This window comes from Oreochromis aureus, linkage group 19 (assembly GCF_013358895.1).
Source record: "Oreochromis aureus strain Israel breed Guangdong linkage group 19, ZZ_aureus, whole genome shotgun sequence".
Lineage (NCBI taxonomy): Eukaryota > Metazoa > Chordata > Actinopteri > Cichliformes > Cichlidae > Oreochromis > Oreochromis aureus.
The window spans coordinates 27,694,052-27,719,483 of record NC_052960.1 but is presented as its reverse complement, the minus strand read 5'-3'; the positions used below and the strand labels follow the sequence as shown (position 1 = coordinate 27,719,483).

Below are 25,432 nucleotides of genomic sequence, written 5' to 3'. Positions count from 1 at the left end.
GGACACTATAACGTGTCAAAGAAATCCCGGAAGCCTTGTGGGGAAATCGGCTGGTATAGCATCCCGCAAAGCAAGTCTTTATTCTAGGAAACAGAAATTCCTAATTATGCCCCCCCCCCAAGATTCAGTGACATCAGCAACTCAACTTGAAATACAATTGAAAGACAAACACCGTGGGGATCCCAAATTTGTGCCGAAGTGACTTTTACTATCCTTTCTTTACTGTGAAAAATATGTGGCATGCTATTGAAAACAACACATCCTAAGACTCATGGATATTGTGAGTCTTATTGGGAGTGAGCTGTGGCATTATGAATGACAGGAAGCAAACAAGTTAAATTCACAGTCGTGACTTATGCAAACAGAGTGAGATTTCAACACTACTGTGCCTTCATCAGAGTCAGAGTGGACAAACACACAAGGAAAACACAGCCAACCCTTTGAATCTATTAGATAATGAATCAAAGTTTAAATTATTCTGTTCCACTATTTCAGAAACAGAGAAAAAAAAATGACATGACCACCTCAGTTAAGTGCGATAGGCCAAAGTAAACATAATTGCTACGTAAGTCGATGCCACAGGGGTGACATCATATCAGGAACAGAACCAAAAATACAGTCTGCTTTTAAAGGTCATCAGGGTACAAAAATAATCACCAAACAAACCATAAAAAACCACATATAACCAACAGGAATAGAAAACAAAGTGTACCTCTTGGCGGGGGGGGGGGAGACAAAGTCACCCTGAGAATTAACTTTCAAAATTAGATGTAGAATTTTTTTTAAAAACATGGAATAAGGTAAAAGTTAACTGGAACAGTTCAGGATCCCTGCCAGTTTTAGGTTCCTCCTTCAATATTGGACAATTGCTAATAAATAATTTAGCTGCAAAAGAAATAATATGTAAGGGCCAGATTAAAAGTATGGAGTTCTTTTCTTTATGGGTAAACTGACAGTAGTATTGTCCTGTTGCATAAACCTTAATAATATATTTTCAGTTTTCTGGCTAAACTTCCAGATGATTAGGTGTGAATAAAAAGGCAGCTTGGAGACCATGCAAATCTTCTTATTCTTCTTTCGGCCGCTTACTTTATGGGTAGCCACAGTTGACCTGCCTCCATCTCACTCTAACCCCAGCGTCCTCTGCTGTTGCACCAGTCCTCTCCCTATCCTTCTTCACTCAGGTTTTTCCCTGTAGTCTTTCTCCTTTCCTCCTGCCCATGTCCAACCCATCTCCACTTTGCCTCTAATGCTGGACTGGATTATTACTGGTGATTTTTAGTGTTGTAGGTGATTAAGATGAGGCCAGTGTGACTTTAGCCTGTAGGAAAACAGAAAAATCTTTTTTTTAAACATAATTAGGATTTAATTTCCTTCTCGTTGCTAGCTTTTAAACAGAGCTTCACTACCAGACTGTAAACTATAACAGCGCTCTCTGAGTTTACAGCTTCCTATTAGGATCCTTCCTGATTATCTAATTCAGACCTGTGACAACACATCCTGTTTTGGTGCTGCGGGATGGAGTGATTTTATTACACTGGAAGGACTTCATGAGAAATTATGTCAATTTAAAGCCCTTCCATGTTCATGAAACAGGCATGAACATGTATCATAGCAAATTGTAACATGTCAAACAAGTGAATGCAGTCTCAGAGTAAATTCTGGTCTCATAAAATCCAATCCAACTAGCAGGTCTATAGTTACAGGTATAAAAAAACAGCTTTTTAAAAATGTCTTTACTAAAAGAAGACTACAGTGAGCGCAATTAATATTTATTTTCAGTTAAAGACACAGGTCAACATTATCAGTAGAGTTTTCACTTCATACAAAGTTTTAATGGCTTTTGGAATTAAACCAAACTTCCTTCTGTGTGTTTTACCTGCTGCACCCCTGATAGCACTAGCTTAAACTAGCCATAGAGGGCCATGAGCTTGCTTTTAATCTTACCACGCCATTAATACGATTAGTTTAGTATTGAGCTGTGTGGGGACAGTTTTCCTTAAAAAAGCTCAGAAACCTGTTCTCTCTGTATGACCCAAGCTTTGCTGAGAATCAGAAACAGTTCCCAAAAGTAGCATAGTCTCATTTTCCCATAATAGAAATGAATGTTGCAATTACCAAATAGATCGGCCAATTTTCCAAAGGAATTTGGCATTACTTCTACTCTTCAGGGTTTTGACATATTTAATCTTAATGGGTTAGTCACTAAGGTTGTAACAGTCTAACCACCTCATGGATAAGCTGTTAGATTAGTTTCCATGAATGTTGCAGCCAGGCTTCCTGCAGAAGAATTGAAAGTCCAACATGCACCTGCAGATTTTGTCACTGAAGGTCTCATGGTGGGTTTTTTTGTGTGAATGTGTCTGAGCCTTTTTCAGAACTTCATTGATGTAATGGAAAAAAATAAGGCACATTCATAACTCTGAATAAGTAAGGAGTGAATGATATGGTGCAACAAACTCAGAGCATAGGTCATCACATTTCAGTTGCATTTCACCAAGCTTATCTCATGTCTGCAGAGAGAGACAGAGAAAGAGAGAGCACGTGCATGTGTGTGGGTGTGTGACTACATGTTGAGTGAAAACAGTTGTTTTGGCAACAAGGTAGACCAGCAGATCTGACCTGCAATCCCTTCAAGTCTTACACAAGCTGCAGAGAAACTTTGGCAGTTAGTAATGTGTGTGTGTGTGTGTGTGTCTCTGTGGGGTAGGGGGTGGTGAGGGCACAACCGAAGCTCCACCTTGCGCCGGAATGCTCTGAATCATGGGAACTTGTTGCCAGTAAATTGCCGAGTCAACATATTTTCTTCTTCTTCTTGTCTCACAAGAGTGAACTGAAACCCTGGCGTAAGCTGTGGCCTAGTGGGCAGCTTGATAGACACGAACAGGTCTTAGTGCATTCTGTATGGACAGTAGTAGTAATCTGACCAAACCCCAATCCAATTTTTATATCTAATTTATAATTTGTTTGCATCTATGTTAATTGATGATAAATATTTGCATATTTTCTATAAAGTATTTTTCTATAATCCCACTAAAGGTCACAATTTCCTAACTGAACACAAATGACCAAACAGTGTAACTGTTACACAGCTATAAGGAAATGCTCGCAGAAATGGAAAGAATATGGGTGGGAGCTCAAAAATCTCTACATGAATGACAGAAGTAATTTTTTCATAGGAAACTAGAGCCAAACAAAATAAGATTATAAACATGTCCGGGTGTCTTTGTGTGAAGAGTTGGGAATGCATTAATATCCATGAATGTTCAACCATTGCTGTAATACATTTGTCCACCTGTCCTTACAATTAAGTGTCAGCGCTGTGCTAACGTGGGTCCTCAGCATTTTACCTGCCAAGTTTGAAGAACATTGTATGAGTGGTTGTCAAGAAAGGAGAAGAAAAGATATTTCTCACATTTTTCATCAGTTGCACAAAGATAAAAATGCACATAAACAACTACAATCAGAACGGATCTTCCACAATTTTTCAAACTGCAGCTAGAGGTGGAAATTCTTGTGGATCAGTAGCTAAATGAAAACATGAGGGAGGATTATGACTAAACTGTAAGGCCAAGTGACATGTAACATTAAAGCGGCTCTGTCGTTTCTGACGTTTCAGTATAGGGGCATGCACGGTAGTTTTCCATCCTTGGGTCTTGCTCACTCTTTGAAGTCTGTGCTGTCCACAAAGACAGGAGATGACGAGAAAGAGCCATCTTCCCTCTCTTCCTTCCTTTCTCACTTTTCTTGCATAAGGAAAAGCAAGTGGAAAAGTAGACAAGGTCAGTGTTAAGATGAAAGGAAAGGAAAAAGATTTATTTTCAAAGTCTGTGCAAACACAGCTGTTCCGTTACAGAGATCAGAGCCCTGTGTGACTGGACCTCAGAAACTGGCCAATGGCCTGTTTTTGTGACAATAGATCTGGGATTTCCTGTGGCATCAAATTAAAAGTCAAACTGCTGTTTAAGTAATTAAAAATAGTTTTAACGATCAACTAAGCCCTTTTTAGTCTTTTTTTTTTAAAAGACTAAAAGTTAGTCTTTTTTTTAGTCTTTTTTTTAAAAGACTAAAAAGGTTAAAATGTGCTGTTCCAGAATCATAAATGTGTGATTATTTAATTCTTGTCTGTAACAAACCTGATCATAAACTGAATATTTTTCTTACTAAAAATAGTACCCAGTCATTGAAAATGGGTGAAACAGTTTTGGTACAAATTTACATAGTGGTGTTGATGTCTGACCCATGTGAAGCTGATTTTCAATAGTTCATAATTAAATGTATTAAACATTGGGTCTCTCCCTGTTAGCCAGTAAACTCTGGCTTCTTAATTAACCCAAGACCTAACAGTTTGAAAGCCTGACTATCAGCCTTGGCACAGTCAATAAACAGTTTTAGTTGTTACGTTAGAATGTTTTAGTCCTTAGTTAATATCTGATTTCGGAGACTTTTCGTCTGATTTCGTGCTCAGTTCTGACAAAGTAATTATTGTAGGTGATTTTAACATGCAGATGTTAAAAATGACAGTCTCGTTAGACTCAAGTGGCTGATGAGGTTTAGAAGTATCACTATTATTTTCTACCATGTGCAAACGCAATGCAGAGCAGCTACCTAAACTTTACTCCCACAGAGGTCAATTATTTTATTATTGTGTTACGTCATCACTATACATGACCCTGGATGCTGTGGTTTCTGAAAAAGGAAGGCAACAAGTAAGACATGCTTGACTCCCTGCTATAACTCACAAACGTGCAGCTTAAAGCAGATAATCCATAAGCTGGAGAGGAAATGGCTTTGCACTCATTAAGAGTGTTAGGCCTGAAATTTTTTTTTGTTTTTTGTTTTTTTTTAAAAAAATAGATTAACAATATATTTGTCACTCTTCAAGGAAAACATTAACAATCCAGCTTTCTTCTCAGGACTGTAGCCAGACTGACACACAGTAAGAGCTCTGTTGGGCCAACCGTTCCTTTAACTTTAACTTTCACAAATAAAATGTTAACTATTAAAATTTTTTTTTGTCATAACATAAACACAGATGTATCATTATTATACAGCAACGTCAGTAGCTACTGATATTTACTTAGACTCTTTTCTCCTAGCAATCTTTGAATTCATGCCAAAAAAGTCTTTCTGTAAAACATCATTGTGTCTTTTGGTCTAAAGTCTTGTAGGAATGGGTTCTCCATTCCTACAAGACTGCTCAAAGAAGTTTCACCAATTATTAATGTTTCAATTTAAGGTTGTGGTAATTAAACCATTACTTAAAACACCCTTATTTGGTCCAGCTGTCTGAGCTATTTGTAGACTCATTTTTAACCTTTCTTTTATTTAAAAAAATCTTGAAAGAAAAGTGGTCACACAGTTAACTTTAAGTGTTTATTTGAAGGATTTAATGTGCATCATATCAAAGGTTATGAATGACCTTCTTATGGTCTCTGACAATGGAATCTCTGTGCTTATTCTGCCAGACCGCAGTGCAGCGTTCGATACCGATGACCACTATATTTTACTACAGAGATTAGAACACACTGTTTATACTGAAGGAATTAGACTTGCTATATAAACGTATTCATTTTGTCAGAAACTGATGCAGATAAACATACACATACACTGTCTTGTTATTTACTTGTATGGTTGAAGAATAAACTGATGAAGAAACTGAAAATATCACTTCAGCTGAAGACAAAATGACTGGGTTGTTTTCCGTGGTTTTAGATGAACCACAAATCTAGAATGACTTCCTGTTTTTTTTTGTTTTTTTTTTTTATTCTTGCTATCAGCTCCACTGAAGAGCACCTGTCTGATCACCTGACACAGCCATGCAATGCTTCCCTCCCTCTTTGTAAAATTCCATGATTTGTTGGACATGATTCCTGCGTAAGCTGATGAATGAGTTCACTCACTGTTTGTGAAAGGCTTCTGTTATGCAATCTTTTGGAAGGTGATATTATTGTGTGAACCACATGAGTTGTGTGTTCAACCACATGAAGTTTATGTTAGCCAACAATCTAACATGTGCAGTCCATTCTCTTGCCCATGCTTTAGTTTCTGCCTGCACCACCCTAATCTTGCTCAATCCTGTTTTTTATTTTCAGTATAGTTACCTGTTGTATTTACAAGCAAATTAAGCACTTTTTACATTATTACTCATTAAGAGCAGGAAAATGTGCTGTATTAATGTAACTGTTGTGACAAAAGGTCCATAAAAGTCCAGGTCCCTTGTATCCTAATGTAATATCCAATTGTTAATTAACGATGGAACAACCTTTTTTCCAAGTCAAAGTTTTCATCTTTTTAATGTGCATAGAGTATTCTTCCTTGTTTTTCAAATCTCCAAAAACGACTAATTTGTCCTTTTAGACCCTTGCTGTTTATGGATGCATACCTTTATTTTAATTTTTGAAAACTAGGTGTGGTTTTGGCAAGGCACTGCTGACCCCAGTAGAATATTGTTATTGTAACACTGCTTTCTATTCACCCTTTTTTATGAAGCCTAACACGGTGGGGGTACCCAGACTTACTGAATGAAGGTGTCAAACAGAGCACGTCTAAGAAAAGTAAACCATTTGTGTGACTTGTGTATATGTTTTTAGTGAGCACACGTGTAATGTGCCTACATACACATACCCTCATAAGTATTAAGTACAGAAACATTTACAAGTCGGATGTTTGGATTGTAAACAATGATTTGACTGTGATATTCTAACAGATGTAGGACATGATTGCAAATTTCTGGACTACACTAAAACAACGTTTTTTTCAAACACTCTTATTGTTGTAAGTACGGTAAGATCCTGAAAGTCGTTCAAGTTGAACTACATATATTCTGTCTTTGGCCCAGGTATTTACTGGAACAAGATTTCCCTGGGATGCGGATCGGTCCAGAGCCAACCACTGATGGCTTTATAGCAGTGATGTATGGTGAGAATGAGGGGGTTGTCCCAGGCAATGCTCTAGTCGTCGACCCCAAGAAACCCTTCAGGAAACTCAACGCGTTTGGAAACTCCTTCCTCAACAGGTAAAGGCATGCACACGTTAAAGAAGCAAAAACACAGCTTAAACAACCCTCAGTGTCCATCTAGATATGTTTCTAACCCTGAAATTCAAAGAGGGTTTTAATATTTGATGTACTGTATTTTATGAGAAGGTCGAGTTCCTTCAGTTATAGTTTTTGTTTAGCCCTCAGAGATCCAAGTCATTGTAGGCAGCAACCCTAACCTTAACCCTACCCTAAGACTAGGCCAGAATGGAACTATTATGTCAAGATGTGAATAGTTTTTTATGTGTGTTTTGTTGTTTTCAAACTGTTTAAGAAAAATGCCAACTATGTATTCTGATTGCCTAGGGTTAGATTTAGGTTTAAGGTTGGGGTCATGATAGTATAGACCTCCGAGGATTAAAAATCTCCATGTTTGGTGTCAGACCACATACTGCGCAATATTACCCCATAGTGTACAAAAATCAGACTTTAGACATCTTACCTTACTATAAAATGATAAAAGGTTTTTAAGAAAACAACATAAAACGTTGATGCACCCTTGCTGGTTAAGACTAGCTAGTCAGATTGTTAGCCAAGGCCTTTTTTTTTGTTTCTTTTCAATTTTTAAATGCTTTCATTCTCTGTTTGAGTGAAATTTGTTACAATAATTAAAAGCAACATTTAATCATGAGAAAATTATGATTTATTTATTAATGAGAATATGATGGAGAAACCCTTGTTGGCGAGCAGAGCGGTAAGACCTTTAGTTTAGTTGGTCACCAGGTTTGCCCACATTTTAGGAGGGATTTTGATCCACTCCTCTTCTTGGTCTGATGGAGACCAAAACAAACAATAATGAAGCAAAGCCAATCAAATAAAATGTAACTTAGACTGACTGATCTATAATAACAACACACATATCGACCAGTGGATCAGTCCATATACTGTAGGGCTCTCTGGATGTTTGCCTGCTGATCTCCAGAACCATTAATCATTTTAATCGCTGGTCATTAGACTTAATTCCTTTTTTCATCATGCAGCTGAGGTCATCGAAGAAATACAGTACGGATGAGAAAACTGTTGATCTCTCCTGATGGAGGGAGAGTGAGGAGTATGGAACAACAGATCTATAAGCTTCTTAGATGGGCTGTGATTTATTTGTTACCTTTTCTGTATAGATTTTTCATACAGACAGAACGCAGAGCGGTTGGATAAATAGGATGGGTGCAGACTGATGTGACATTAGAGACCAGTGGTCCACCCGGTCCTCAAAGAGATCAACACTTAAATTTAATCCTTAGAGAATAATTCCATGTAATTGCCGGTTTGATCTTATTTTCTGCCTTTGTAGATTGTTGTCACTTTGTTTCACTACTTTTCACACAGACAGACACACCCAAGAACCAAAGTAGCTAAATCCAGAAGAAACTTTTGAATAGGCTATTTATCATACGCATGGGATTATTTTACATATACTATTCCAGTGACGTCAATGTGTAAGTCTATGCATATTTTTACAGTAGATAGCTCGCATTCATGTGTAATGCACATTTTGAATATGCGTTTTTCTTTGTTTTCTTTTTTTTACACTCTTGTGACCTTGCTCCCACTTTGGCAAACACCACTCCATGAACACAAAGAAATGCTGGCACTTCCTCCCACTTCTGTCACTGCTTTCCTCAAAACATTTACAACGTGGGAAGTGACCTCTGTCACCCCACACTGACATATAAACACATGCTATTAGCTGTCAGAGTCTAGAGTTTGTATCAGGCATTTAAATTTAGCTAAAGCCACTCCTGTCCAAAAGTATTTCCTCTGTCCAGAAATATGTGTAAGAGCAGGAGAGAGGAAGTGGACACAGTCCACCCTCTGAATGTCTTTTTGTAAATATACACCTGAAGCATTCCTTAAGCCCTAAATCCCGTCTTGTCCCATTGAGACCCTCCAAAATAAGTTATTGTTTCCAAGGGGAAGTGTGTGTGTGCGTCACCGTGTGTCAATATGGTGGCTTTGTTTTTTCTCGCTGTCAGGCTGCCGCATCCCTGACAAGTCGAGGCAATTTATAGCTCCTGTAGCCTCTCGACTAAATTTAGGTGACAGGGAGATTAGAAGTACAGTGACCAGAACCTGGCAGATAAGAGAGAACAATGATAACAACCACGGTGTAATAATAAACTAGTAAAGCAAGTCTAGCAAGTCAAGCAAGTCTACATGGTAATGTATAGCCTATAAAAGATTGATGCAGCCGATGTAACATCACCCACTGGGTTCTGTATTTTGTTGGTACTTTTAGAGCCAAGAAACTGTATTTGCATGATAGGGTGCAGTCCGAAATTATCAGCTCATACTAACAATCATAGTTAGAAAGCTGTATTCATAAACTGTATGGGTGTATCCAAATGTCACAACTATAGACGAGGTCCAGATTACTGACCTAAATATACGCAGCTGCATCAAAGAGCAACCCACTATATGGCACATTATCTACAGAAGGAGTTTTTTTCTTTATCATTTTCGACTTTTTTTTTTTAACTTTCTTTGACCTCTGACCCCACCTTTTGTTTTAACCCTGATCATGGTGACAGCAGCAACACAGTAACCTTTGCATCCTGCTGCATGTCACAGATAACCCCCCCCCCCCCCCCCACCCCTGAATTTTCACCCTGAGGAAATATTTCTTGTATACTGACAATTTGACTGTTTTTACACACTAGCTTAAACTACTTTTTGTAAAGTTCATCTTGCTAGAGTTCTTCGTAGAGTAGATTTGCTGTAGTTCGATAATCTCAAGGGTAAAGTAAGTGGTTGGGTGGATGGGGGTGTGGATATGTTACTTTCTTGAACTATCTGACCAGCCGACAGTTCGTTAGCCTGAGATAAAAGAGTTGTTGCCCTGAAAACATGAATTCTCACTCAATTCTCACTGTTCAGGTTTATTTGCTCCCAGATGCCCAATCAGGTTCTTCAGAGCATCAGCATCATTGATACTCCTGGTATCCTGTCTGGAGAGAAACAACGAATCAGCAGGGGTAGGATATCTGTGTGTGTGTCTGTGTGTGTGTTGGCTGCCTAAAGGAGGCACCCTGCTCTCAGTTTGTTGTGTTGTTGCATAAGAGCCCTTGACATTCCTTCACTTCCTCATATTGTATTAAGTCAGTGAGCAGCTGACCTCCACATTTCAGAGTTTAATCTTAAGGGCAGTTTGTCAATTAGTCTTCTGTTAAAGCAAAAGTCTTTTTTCCATTATATTCTTTGTTTTAACCAAGTCGAGTAAAAGCGTTTTAGCTCCATGTAACATGAATTTAATATTGTTGGACTTTTCTTGACTGAACGATTAGTCCGTTTTTCTGGAAATTAGTTGGAGTGGGTCGGTATTTCTTGAAAAGATTTTGATAAATACTGGCCTGAGTTTTGCACAACCTCAAGACAAACAAGTCTAAATCTCCATCAAATGTTAAGGTTCAGTGTTTTACCTCTCAGAGTAAAATTCCTTTAGAATTTGTGGATCTTACCTGCCGATCAATCCTCTAGACCTCAGGTGTCGAACTCCAGGCCTCGAGGGCCGGTGTCCTGCAGGTTTTAGATGTGTCCTTGATCCAACGCAGCTGATTTAAATAGCTAAATTACCTCTTCAACATGTCTTAAAGTTCTCCAGAGGCCTGGTAATGAACTAATCATTTGATTCAGGTGTGTTGAAACAGGGTGAAATCTAAAACCTGCAGGACATCGGCCCTCGAGGCCTGGAGTTCGACACCCCTGCTCTAGACAGAGTAACTGTGCTAACATTTAACCTAAAAGGTTCTTGCGAAATACTGTATCTCTCTTTTATGTCTCACTTCCTTTTTTGTCTCACAGTCTGTTTCCTCTAGTGAATCAGTGCTGCTGATGTGAGTTTATAAATGCAGATCTGAAACCAAAGACACTGATTCGCAGGAAATGAACCCACGGGAGCAGTTATGCATCTGAAAAATCTTGACCTGACTCGATATATTTGGTGCCAGGGTTCAAGTGATTGTCAAAAATATTTTAAGAAATTCCTATTTTTTTTCCTCATTAAGATTGTCTGTTTTCTGTCCAGAATGACAAAAATCATATTATCTATTGGAGAAAATGTGTGACAAGAACCACGTACCACTGACCCTAACAGTGGGAATTTAGTATTAGTTGTATTGGTTATAATTAGTTGAATTTGTTTTATAATCATGTAAAAAGGGCTTGGCAGGACTAAGCATAAAACATATTTATACATTTTCTTTATATCTGTTAAAGCTCTGTTTATTAAGTATTGACTGAGTGGGAGTTACCGGTAGTACTGTTTTCTGTTTTGGTTACTTTTAGTTTAGTTTCCCAGGACTAGGTTAGGGGAGAAACCTGAATCCGGTGGCCTGCTGCTGGTTATGGTCTTCTTCCTCTTTTGGTTGTTTTAGCCGGGTGCTCCCATTTTTTTTTTTTGTTATTTTTTTTTTTACGAGTACCCTTTATTAAATGCTTGATAAATGACAGCAGCATTCTGTATTTATGGACGGTAAGAGTAAACTGAATGCAAGTATTTTAGGTCTGCACTTGTGTAACTGGACGACTTTATATGCCAGAATTACTAACGTATTTCTTACCATGTATAATATAACAATGTATTCCATAAGGTAACAATCTGAACAATTGATTTTAGTGCATGCTGTTGGGCCAAGAATGTGGGAAAATGTGGCTCTCACAGTTGTTTGTAAACCAGAACATAACATTATCTGAAGTTGTTACTGTAGTGGTCTAAACAGATAAAAAGAGCCACCTTTGTGAAACTGAAGACTCTGGTTTTATGCTCAGCATACCTCACTAACCCATTAAACTTTGTTATGGTTAATTCTGTTGGCTTTCACAACACAAAATCAAAATGAAAGAAAATGGAGCAATGTGAGTTTTCATTTAACTTCCTTATTTTTAGTTTCAGCAGCATAAGCAAAATAGAAGCCGTCATATTTCAAAATGGATCAACATTGGTCTTGCTCTTTTTAAACTGTAAGAAACTGTGTTAACCCCATGTCTTATCTTCTATCTGATACTTTGTTCTTCACCACTCTGACTTCATTTCGTCTTCTCACAGACCATATGCCTACTGCTCTCTTCACTTGTTTTCATCTCTTTTCTCATGCTCTGTGGATTAAAGGGATACTATCTACATTTGCCAACAACATCTAACAAAATCTCCTTTGACAGCCAGCCTTTAGATAAATGTTGGTGAAGGTGGCATGAAAAATTACACTCTTTGCTGGAATCATTACCAAATCAATCCTCAATGAACAGATGAAAAAGATTAAGTGTGGCGTACAATGGCTTGTAATGCCAAATACCTCCACAATGTAAAGACAATCCACCAGCTGATCTAAACACGCTCACTGTGGAGCTCCATATATGATAATGTATTTTGTGCTACTAAATATATCATTCTGCTTTACTGAAATGAAAGCGTGTCCCTTTTCTGAGAAGATGCTTGTTCTGTACTAAGCTCTACTTTTGACATCCCACAGGAGTCTTTGCTAAAAGTTTTATATGATAGCAGTGGTATTTTGTGTGGAGAGCCAGAAAGTCACATAGCTCAGACCATATACTGAGCTTTCTAACGCCATCGTGCTTATAGCACAGGCCCATATGATTCAGTGGGAAACACACCTGCTAGTGTTCATAAACTGTCACAAAGGAGTTCCCCAGGGAACCAGCAGGGGCCCTCTTAAATTGTATGTCCTCAAGGTATCCCTTTACTTCACAGTTTGTATGTATTGTGGCATGCTACATTGTCAGAAACGCCAATGCTGAGGTTGTCCAAACTAAATGGAGCTCCCAGAGGGAAACCTAGAGAAAGATCCATCTGGTGTAGATGAGAATTTTTTACAAATCTGGCATATGAAAGTCAGCAGAGAACAGGAAGGATATGTGAGTCTGATTACAGCTGCACTTAAGTTTTGTTGTGGAAGATCATCTGTCAGAATCGAGTGCTTAGAGAGACAGTGAGAGTCAACAACAGTGTGTCCAGATGTCAGAAATGTTAAGGAGGTGTGCAAGCCTGAATTGCCAAACTTGCAAATAAGGCACCAACTCAACTTTGTGGAGGCAACAAAAGTTGTAATTTAATGTTGTGGGTAGGTAGTATTTAATTAGGTTGCTTGCACATTTTAACCGCTGAAGTGCAACATTGTTAAAACAAAGACACACATTAGGGCAACTACATTCTCCAGCTCAGCTGTAAATAGTCAGGAATCGTTTATCGGGCATAAAATCAGCTTTATGAAAACAGTTTTATTAGATGATAGGGTAGATCCACCACTTAACATGTAGTGGATCTAGTAATAGTGATTGCAGCATGTAACAAAAATCTACCAATCTAACTTCAGTGTGTTTATTTTTTATTATCTATATTAGAATATTTTTGTAGAAATAAGTTTCTGCTTTTCATTGCAGAATTCTTGTTGCCCTTACATTGAGTCAACTGTAATGAATGACACCATTACTTGAACAGCTCAGCTGGGCAAATGGAAGGATGGATACAGCAATGGAGGGATGGTGGATTAAAGGGAGGGAATGAGGGCCACAGGAAGCAGTGGTGGGGCTTTCCCTCCATCTGGAAGCATTTAGGGCTGCTCAGCTGAGCCTGAATTCCTCTTGAAGATTTTTGACAGGCCAACTGTGACTCAACTTGAACGCACATAGAGACAGCATCAGCAATAGATTAAACTTCACTGCGCACATGCTGAAGGCAAACTGTCATATCACTGCTACTGCTCAGGAATGTTTAATCTGATTAAGTCAATTTCAACAGTTTAAAAGGACTGAACAGCTCTCTCTCTCTCTCACTCTGTGTTTGTGTGTGTGTGTGTGTGTGTGTGTGTGTGTGTGTGTGTGTGCGCGCGTGCTGCAGCTGCCTTCCAGCACATTCAACATGTTTTGACCCACTTCAGACCTCCTGCTGTGTAGACATGTGGCCTTTATGTTTGTTTAGTCAGGCTGCATTTAAGATTTGTTTTAAAAAACTAAAGCATCTGTATATTAGACATGTATCATATAGATAGTTCGTATTTGTATACATATTTTATCTTTTCTGAGTTCAACAGTTTGTATCAATAATGCAATTTTTGCTCTGGGTATAAAATAGAAAGTTCCTTTGCTGTGCCTAAAAAGCGAAAAACTGTACTTGATTCAAGAAAGTGTCCTGTGCATTTCTAAGTCACTAGCAGGGCTTCAGTGGATTACTCTGTATCAGTCTCATTTGACAACTTGCATGTGTGCATATGCATGGATCTCAAAGTTCTGCAGATAGCAGCCTTTAATTTGTCAAGGATCATCACTCCTAATGAAAGGTGACTTTCATATTGTAAGGCCTAATGAACATTAATGAAGTTCTGCAGTTTGACTGAGTGCATTTTTGTGAAATAACAATGTGTAATTGGATTAGTAAAGACGAAGTAAGGGCAGGTATGAAGAGAGCGAAGAGTGGAAGGGAATCAATCCACCTGTGAAGGTATAGAGTTGTCTTGAAGAGAGAGCAGTGGACCTTTTGAGAGAAGTTATGATTAGTGAGGAGCAGTATGGTTTCATGCTGAGAAAGAGCACTACATATGTGATGTTTGCTTTGGCAGTGTTTATGGAGAAATACAGAGAAGGTTAGAAACAGCTCCACTGTGGTGCATGTGATGCTGGTGCCAAGAGAGGAAGTGTGGTACTGTAAGAGGAAGTCAGAAGTGGCAGAGAAGTATGTGACAGATAAGTTTAAAGCAATGGACAATGCACACGAGAGGTGAAGAAGAGCCAGTCGGCGGTAGTGATGCGCGAATCATGAACGAATCGTTCAATACTCGAGAATCACTTTACTGACTCATGAATCATGATTCACAAGCCCAACTGACTCACTGACTCATCCCTGTTGCTGTTAGCAGCAATATATCCAGCTTATAATTAAAATTGTGGAGAAAAACACAACATCCAGTATCTTAACAAAAACATTTCTGCTCTGAACTGGAAGAAAAAACCCTGAGTAGAATCTCACATCAAGACAATAGCTCCTCGGTTCACAGTAGCATCGCTCTGCTAACATGCTAACAGCACATTTGAGCTACTCACCCCCTCCTTTCCTGTGCTGAATCGTAGGGTTAGCAGATCACTCAGGACTCACTAACCCCCTCCCTCCTGTGCTGAATCATAGAGCGAGCGAATCACTCAGGACTCGCTCACCCCCTCCCTCCTGTGCTGAATCGTAAGCGTAAGCGAATCTCTCAGGACTCGCTCACCCCCTCCCTCCTGTGCTGAATCATAGAGCGAATGAATCACTCACTCAGTCACTCACTCACCCCCTCCCTCCTGGCTCACAGCTTCTTCTTCTTCTTGGTTGGCAACCAATGTTAAGGCGCATTACCGCCCCCTGGCACACAGCTCAGTGGGCATTTAGATGAGAAAACATATATTTGACACATTTAAGGAAAATACTAATAAAATAAAAATAAACAAAATAAATGTTCCCTTTAGAAATTTTTTTGCTCTTTTTTGCTCTATAAAATAGTTTTCTTTTAGAATCACTCATCTTAGCAGTAGGATATACATGAAAAGAGAAAAGAAATTAAGTTTGATTGAAAATGTACATTTTTTGCATTCTCTGGTCAACTGACTCAGTGAATCAAATGACTCAAAAAACCCGATTCACTTTGGTGAGTGACTCATTAAAACTCGATTCAGTAAAAAGAATCAAATTTACCATCACTAGTCGGCGGTACTGACGAACAGAGCCACATCTGCCGAGTAAATATATCAGCAAAAAGCTGCCGATTAGCCAATGAGCGGTGAGGCAACCCATCCTCTTCGCCAATCAGAAAACACAATTCTACCTCATCATTACGCACACACTTCGACGCAGAGAGTTCGGTCGGAGCTACAGGTGGGGAGAGTCAGCAGAGGTTTACTTACCGTGTGGATTTTCGTTCCTTTTTATGTTGTTAGCAGTGTGTGTCCATGAGCAGGGGCGGATCTAGAAGGGTGGCATGGGGTGGCAACTGCCACCCTAAAATGATCCCTTGCCACCCCAAGTGCCACCCCAGTTTTGCATATGACAGTGTTGTTTATTAAAATAAGATAGCATTAACAGTTTGAGCGTAGTTACAGTCAACAGTGAATATAAATGCTAAAACTGAATATATTGCATAGTGTTCCCCCCCTCCACCATTAACAAATGGTTCAGCCCATAGCAGGAGCAGCTTTTTTCTTGTTTTCAGTAGCAAGCGATGCTTATGATTGTGCCAGAGCACATTTTGAACAACACCATGGGAATTTCGGATTTTACACATTTGGTTGGATGTTACACTCTGGAAATGGAAGGAAGGTGAGTGTTATTAACCCTCTGTGGTCCACGGACACGCTGCACCTCCAAATCACATGACTATTTTAAGCTGACATAGCAACAAGCTGCAGCCACGCCGAGTCTCTATTTCAGCCCATATTGAAAGTTTGGAGTTCAAAGTTTTTAAATTTTAATTACAGGCTAGTAAATCCAGAGATATGATAATATATATAAGCCACGCTTTTTACTAAATACTGTCGCCACGTTTTTGTGTGTGTGTGTTTTAAGCGTTTTCTAAGGACAGCGCGAAAACAGTAAAGAAAGAAAAAAGCCACGTTTCCTATCGGGGAAAAATGTACCATGTAGACCAATTTAAAAAAAAAAGTCAACACGTGGGATTTGGTTGTTTAGGAAGAGGGGAGAGTTTTGGGAGTGACGGTAATGGCAGCGAGACAGAGCGAGCGAGTGAGAGGGAGAGAGAGAGTTTTTAGATGTGGGAGATTTGTGACGTTTAGTGTGGAGTGTATACTTAGTGTGTTGTGTTGTCTTGTGTAGCTGTTCTGTTGTGTAGTCGTTTTGTTTTGTGTGTCAGTGAGGGCACTAATGAATGTCACAAAGGCACATTGCAGTGTAAACACTGTCACTAAGTAGAAAACCAGCGGAGTGATACACCTCCTGTTGTCAGGCCTGCAGGTTTATCCCTGTGCTGTTCTCCTCTGTCTTTTGGTGGACAAACTTTTTTTTTTTACTGGCACACATCATTTGTGGGGCATCTTATTGCGACACCTGATTGTTCTCTCATTTTTGTTTTAGTAATATTTTTAAATGGTTGTACAAAATGAAAAAAACGGCAGGTGTATTGGCTGCATTTTTAGATAAATAGTTGTATATGTTTACAAAATGTACAATTTATATTTGCATTTCAAGTTATAAAAATTTACTCAACATGTCTGTGGTTTTTTTTACAGTAAAAAAATACTACTAGGATTTTAAGTTCTTTGTGTGATTTCAGATCAGTAATACTAATGCAGTATGTCAGTGAAAAAAACAACTAAATTCAGTTGAGCTGAAAAGAATGATACCAAACAAGCCAAGGGGGAAAAATAAAATGAAACAAGTTGAGGGTGAAATACAAACGTAAACTCAAAAGGAGTCAAAAATGGCCGGTTGTATTTCAGACCTCAGAGGGTTAATCCAACAAATCATGAAAAATTAGGTTTAAATTTTTGTTCATGACAGTGCAGATTTCTGACATTTTGTGTAATTTAAGCTGTAACAATGTGATTGTTTTCTAACAAAAAACAGTGTGAAACTTAAGTTAGACTTGTATTTGTAAATGAACTGCCCCATGTTGTGTAGCTTTCTGGATTTCATACTTATTGGGCTACATATTTATTTATTATACAGGCTATACAATACATAACATCAAAACTCACATGTTTTATGTAACTAAAGTGTGTAATTATGTGGGCTACAGACAATAATTAAGTTATAGACTATATTTATATGAAAAACGTGTATACTTACTGCATTTGAATCATTTTAACCATATGTAACCACCTGCATATGTGTTTGGGGGAAAAAAAAGGCTTTGATTTTGCCACCCCATTTGATTTCTTTGCCACCCTCATGCCACCCTAAGAAAATTTCTCTAGATCCGCCCCTGTCCATGAGACTGTAAGTTTCTGTGTTTTATCCTGTCTGTTCCTTGCTGCGGCCATTATCCTCCGTTGTTTAAATCCTTGGCGCACACTTTGGTTACCGAATGTTACTGCCGTTTACTGCGAAGCAGCCTCTGCCATGCGGTCATTAAGGGACCGTCACTAATTTCTCATGTTGGCTGTAGTGTAAAGTGCCTAGTTAGGATTTATGTAAATAGTAAAATTAGCATTTGTTGATACTCCCTTATTTTGGTTGAATGTTCCACTACCCAGTATTGTTTGTATTGTTGTATTACACATTTAATTCACTCTGTTCACATAATTATGTAAGACTTTTATGTTCTTTCCAACAGAAACCACACCATCACTTCCCCACACAGCATATAGCATTTTGCAGCACGTTAAATCCCCTCACTGACATTATGGATGTGTACCTCGGATTTTGTGAAATAAATGAGTGAACGACGGATACCTGAGTGGCAGTGGATTTTGTGGATAAGCCATCTGTTCTTATCGGACAACCCTGTTGAGGTTGTGGATTCATAGTCAGCACCTTATCAGCTTCCTCATTCATAGTCAGGAGGTCAAGTCCGTCCCTCTTAAAGTGACATCCTCCCTTATAGGCAGGGTGGAGTGGGTGGAGAGGGTCAGGGGTGAATTATGACTGCAGAATAGGGCTGCCACGATTAGTCGACTAGTCACGATTACGTCGACTATCAAAATCGTCAACGACTAATTTAATAGTCAACGCGTTGTTTGAAGCTTTGTAAGATCCCAAAAGACGCAGGAATAAGTAGTAGGATTTAAGAGTGTAATAACGGACTGAAACAGAAGACGGCAGCACTGCATGTACAAGGATGCCAGCTGCCGTTAAACCCCGAAGAAGGTTTATTCTGTGTCCCAGAATTCATAGCGCGGCCCAGCTCAGTTTCCAACAATGGCGGCAGGTAATTAGTTTTAATATTACTCTTATTATTCTTTCTGGGTCACAAAATAAACGTTTAACATATTTTCAGGCGAGAATATAGCTGTGTAAACCTCAAATATCTGCTCAGTTTATCAAGACACCACATATTTTCAAAAGCGCTCCGACGTTTTCGGAGACGTCTGTTACCCACCAGCTCGGTAGCTAGCTGGGGTTCAAGGCTCACTAGAGCCGGTGAGAACACCGGACTCCGGGCAAATCGTTTTCAAACCCACCGCTGTCTTTCGCTACTCAGGTTAAACATGATATATAAGTCACTTAGATAACTTAAAAATGTTATTGTTTGGCTTTTTTAGTATTTTATTTGTTCCTGAGTAAATCAGTTTGGCTGAGATTAAAGTTATAGTTTTTACACAGCTGAATAAACGTCAAGCAGACAACTGATTATCAGAGGTGTGAGATGCTTGAGAATATACTCCGCTGTCCTGTCATATTTTAGATAGCAAGGAGCAGACGGCTGAGTTTATTAAACTTCATCGAAACAATCTGCAAATTTCATTAAAATTTAATAAACTATCATCTTGTCTTTAGTTTTAGTTAGCACATACGTTAAACACTTAAAGCTGTAAGCTGATGATAGTTATATAAGAGCAGATACATGCTGGTGCAATAAGCTGTATGTTTTACCTCCAATGGATGCATGATCTGATTAGTCGACTAATCGCAAAAATAATCGGTGACTAGTCGACTATCAAAATAATTGTTTGTGGCAGCCCTACTGCAGAATACCAAGAAGATGCTTGTGAGACCTGCTATAATGTATTGTTTGTCAGATTTGCATGTGGCAGAGCTGATGATGTTAAGATTTTCTAATTTGTGTGACCAGGATGGACCACACCACAGTATGCAGAATTCCTCAGTTTGTCAGTGAGATTCACCCATTGTTGTCATCTCAAGTTTCGAAACAGCAAGATGGCAATGATGATCTTATGATTTGCAAATATAAACTTTCAAATTATTGAGGGAGGGATTTAGGAGAGCTGGAGGACACTTAAAACAGAAATACGTCAACTGTGAAGGGGTTGGCAGTCAGTGGTATGGCTTTTGCTTTGGATTTTGTGCGGTAGTAAAATTTTCCTATCTCATATATACTTCCATGCAAATGTTTGTGGCAGTAATCTGTCTGTGATGTCATAGAGTGGATAGTTATTGGAAGGAAAAACAATAGTTATATCTGCCATCCTTTCCATTTTATAACAAAAGTCTGCTTTGCCTGTCTGGTGTTTCCCTTAGCACAGAGTATGTTCTATGGACACATTACAGCTGCATGTTTGGCAAAGACGCTGGCTTGTGGATTGTCTACAGGGTGGAGTTGATGTTTGCCCACAGGGCTCTGGTCCCATGTGTTGATCTCCTGCCAGTCTGTCATCAGTGGGTGGAGTCTGATTGCAGTAACAGAGTTCTAATAGAAGCATTTACTTTCTACCTCTTTGTAGCGTTCACACACACACACACACACACACACACACACACACACACACACACACACACACACACACACACACACACACTGCCTTTAACCTCCTAAGACCTGAACTCTTCCACGGCATGCATTTTTAATTTCTCTTTGATATTTGGGCTGATTGGGACCTGATGAATGTAAAAACAAAGAATCACCAGATTTATTTATTTTTTTTACCTTATTTTTGTTTTTAAGAAAAATAAGAGCCACATATAAGGATATTCATTTAAAATTTCAATCGAACAGTAGCAGTATAATGTCCTCGTAAGTGGATATCAGACCCTTGTAGAGCAAAATTGAGCATTTTGGTCTAAATAACCCAAAATGTGATGTCCACATATGTGGACGCCAGGTCCTAGGAGGTTAATCAGTGGATGGACGTTGCTCAATCATCATTGAGGTGATTGCTATAATGACTGAAATCTTGATTTCCCTCTTATGATCCATGGTCCATGCTATGTTATTTGTATGTTTGACTCCTCCCAGTAGAATGTATTTAAGTGTTTACATCTTTCTGTCCTCCCTCAAAGATGTGTGTATGGGTTGTGTGTGTGTGTGTGTGTGTGTGTGTGTGTGTGGGTAAATGTTTAGTAGATTGATTCACCCACCCACCCTTTTTTCAGTATTGTATCGTGCCCAAGGATACTTGGCATGGAGGGGATTGAACCACCCCAACCTTCTGTTACTAGATGACCTGCTCTACCTCTTAAGCCACACAGTGAGCCAAAGCCATACCATTAAACATTGCTGTTGAGTCAGGTGGAGGCTGCAGCTTGCCTGTTGTAAATAAGTTCCTGAGTGCAGACTGGACAGCTGCATGGACAGCAGCATCTCGACCTCCTGCTGACAGCCACCTTGTCCCTTTGATTGCCTCTTCTGCAGCCTAAAAATAGCCAACCAGCTGCTTGTGAAATTGTTTGTGTGAGAATCATAAACTGAACTGCATTAGTTTATTGTGTGAGCTGAATTGTATTTCTCATATCGCTATTACCGCTAACTCTTTTTCTGTTCTTTTTAATTAGGAGATTAGGTTAGATAATTGTCGTTAGGGTTATGTCTAGGTTAACCCTCGGCTGGGGATGTATCATCACTCCTAGTTGAACTTGTGAACTTGTGATAATTACTTGCAGTTAGTTAGATATTAAATCAATTACTTCCTCCCAAAGCTAAACTTTAAACTCGAAAAATATCTACATCCTTTTTTTTTCTCAGTTTTATTGTGAAGGTTCTGACTGTAAATACTGAATTTTGTGGCCACAACTCTCAGAATGTTTAGTCTGCAACTATTGTAACATCATTATACTCTCATTACAAAAAAGTTAAACCTCCATGATGTGTTGTCCTTTGAATGGGTGTTATTCTAACTGTGTCACAGCCAATCACCCCTTTGATTTGCTAATGTAGAGTAAGTAAATGTGGACAGCTCTTGGGTGTATGTGTTTAATTATCTGATCTTTACAGTCATTCTGAAAATTAAGATTCTTCACAATATAAGATCATCAGATTGGCCTCTTCCAGCTGAAGACTTTAAGTCTTTCTACCTAAACAATAGCTTAATTGAAAAAACTTACCTGCAGTTCTTCAGCAAAGTCTTTAGACATCATCAGATGTCTTCTTTTATCCATGAGTTACCAAAACACTCATAATTACTCCAATGTTGGATTTTTCCATTGGACAATGCTCCTCAGGGTTGACAGTGGTCAGAGTGAATTTTAGTAGCTTGACATTCAAGGTTGTATTTAGCTTGTTTGCCTTTAAATCCCAATAATTACTATTTCCTCATTGTTTTTGGTGCTTTTCCCTCATGTAATGCATACTTGTGACATTGCCAACATGCACACAAAGGCTTGCACCTCTGCACTGTGAAATAAATGATAAATTCACTATGTTCCAGCAGTGCAGGGGAAGTAGACGTTTAAGGAGAAGGCATTTCCGTTTTTAAATGAATTGGAACATGTGAAATAATTAGTTGTCCTATAATAGAACCACTAGAGAACAATGACAGCTCGTATCAGAGGAAGGTCATCTTACTGACCCTGCAGGGGTGTGTTCTGTGCCTCTTAGTTGTGTTTTCTCTGTCTGCTGTAATGAATCTCATAGGTGCAGAAAATTTCCCAGCTGATGACTGTATTTACTGCTTAGGCTCACATCTACTGGGACAAACCTGAGCCAAACACCTGAAGCTGCCAGTGTAACCTGAAGCTGGAGGGCGTGAAACACATTGCACTCAGTGCTAACAGCATCATTTATTCATGAACGGACAACTCCAGGGTGGACAGATTGCAAAAATAGCTTCTCCACAGAGGCAGTATAATCCTGTTTGTTGAGCTGCAGTGATTAGTGTATTTGTTTTTTCAAGTAAAACATAGACGTAAGAAATAAGTTGAAAGATTTTCTAAGATGTTCTTGGTTTTAAAACTTTTGAACATGAAAGGAAGCAGTACTAGAAACTCGTTTGAAGTGTGGGTAAAAAGGACTAAAACTACGTGATTAAAAAAATGGCACTAGCAATAGCAGTAGTTGCTATAACTGTTCATGGGAATATTTTGAAATGTTTTAGTTAAATACGTTAAATGAAATCCTCACAGAAAGCAGTCAAACCTGGCTCATTAACAGTATTATATCTTGTGTCAGTGGAGTGTGTTGGAAGTTACACCCAGACAGTCAACCAAAGGTTAAAACTCCCTCTAAAACCGCAGGTATCACCAGATGGGCCTTTGTGTGCCAACATCCCCACTTAGCAAGGACAGACACCTTTGCTGCCTGCAGCCTCCACCAAGGGCTCAGTAAATGTGAATGGTGATGGCAGGAGGTGGAAACAGACTTGCAGGGCTCAGGAGACCTGCACAGAAGCCATGGGGAGAGTGACAAAGCAGTGGCCCTTTTTGGTTCTCTTGGCAGCTAGTGGGGCCTCCATAGGTTGGGCTACTGCTAGCACATCTGGTAGATGCTTGATCACATTGGGGTCTTGGAAATTAGGACACCAGGCCAACCTGCTGGGCTTTTAATTGACTTTAATAATTTGGTCAGGTTGATAAGAAAGATTGGTGTGTAATAGCTTTCAATGTTAACTAAAGCCATTGCAGTGTTCTAGGTTTTGGAATTTACACATTAGAAATGCTGAGGGTAGTCCTCATTAACCTTCATAATAAGCATCATCAGCAACTGTACATGTGTTGTGTCTACAAACAGTCAGATGTTTGTTGCCCCGAAGTGATGTTGTGAATGTGGGCAGAGTGGGACACTCCACTGTTTAATTTGTGAAATCCAGCTGACCTGCAGGCTGATAGGCTGGTATCCAACCTCTGATCATTTTTACCTCTGCCAAGGAGGTTGTGTTTTTAAACATGATAGCTTGAAAAGTTTTGAATGAATTCTGATTAAACTTTGCTAGGGGCGTACCCATTAAAATTTGCCTTGGTCCACCAAGGTCTTCAAAGCAAACTTGAAAATTTATTTGTTGAAACTTTGTTTGTTGATTTAAAAAAATAGTGTATTGTAAACATGTAGAGAGTACCATATAAATGTTTAACCTCTGACCTCATCTTAAAGGTCGATAGTTTGATCTGAAGGTCAAAGTGATACAAGTGCTATACAGAGCTATTTAAAAATATGTTTCTTAATGCCATTGTTTGTATTGGCAACATTTAGGTCTATAGGAAATGGTATATCTTGCTGTTCTTCAAGTTCTAAAAAGATTAAACATTCATAAAATGTCTTTTATCTTTCAAACTATTTTTTAAAATGCTGTTGCTTTTTGTTTGTATTGGCATTTGGGAAATGATACTGGTATATAGGTTTCTAAATATCACAATATCATTTTATCCACATATCATGTCACATTTGACGTCTGATCTCGTTTTAAGTCTTCTGCCTTTCTTTAAAGTACCCCAAAATGGGTTACATATTTAAGAAAGTCAAGAGAAAGAGAACTAATCCACATAAAAAAAATAAATGTATTTATACTTATAAATTATGTCAGGTGCATTAAAATGTTTCAACAGGGCAAATAACGAAAACCTGCAGTCTGCACTTGCTTTTAATACATTAATACATATATAATACATATATATATATATATATATATATATATATATATATATATATATATATATATATATATATATATATATATATATATATATATATATATATATATATATATATATATATATATATATATATATATATATATATATATATATATATATATATATATATATATATATATATATATATATATATATATATATATATATATATATATATATATATATATATATATATATATATATATATATATATATATATATATATATATATATATATATATATATATATATATATATATATATATATATATATATATATATATATATATATATATATATATATATATATATATATATATATATATATATGTATGTATATGAGTATTCTATTTCAAAAACTTTCCAAATGTCTGTTATCCATTGGACCTAAGGTTGATGAAGTGGCAAACACATTTAGAAGAAAAGTATGAAGCAACCAAAGGGACAAGTATGATTGCTGAATGGGTTTGTACTACACATGTGTTTAAGTACACTGGCTATGGTCGATGGTGCTCTATGCGCATTCAGCCATGTGTTCAGTGTAAACTGTGCACTTTAGCTCTACCTGTTAAGACCTGGACAAATAAATATGTTTCCCAGCAACCTCAGTGACAAAGTGAGCAGGACGACAGTGAATTACGGAGAGTTTCTGAGAACCTTTTTATGCCTGATCTATTGTGCAAGTCTTCCACTGCATGGAAAAATATAACAAACTAACTGGAATCTCCCTTACCAGTCATTCAATTCACAGACCTACTTATACAGTCCTATGATAAATAGTGTAAAGGTGTTTTTACCTCCTTTGCTTGTCTTCTAAAAACCTAAAATGACACACCCTTGATAAGTGACTGTACTGTCTGAAGCTTACCCAGCTAAAATATGGGTGGTAAGGTGGTAAGGAAACATCCTAAACTAATATTTAGTGAGACACAAGATGG

At 38.2% G+C, this 25,432-nt stretch overlaps 1 protein-coding gene across 1 annotated transcript in view; it reads left to right on the top strand.

The window, feature by feature from the left end:
- Nucleotides 1-25,432, top strand: part of ehd4 (EH-domain containing 4) — a 43,309-nt gene that overhangs the window by 636 nt on the left and 17,241 nt on the right. The window contains exons 2-3 of the mRNA XM_031745844.2: nucleotides 6,842-7,018; nucleotides 9,914-10,011. Of these exons, the coding sequence (XP_031601704.1) occupies nucleotides 6,842-7,018; nucleotides 9,914-10,011 (275 nt within the window). The remainder of the gene's footprint in view (nucleotides 1-6,841; nucleotides 7,019-9,913; nucleotides 10,012-25,432) is intronic.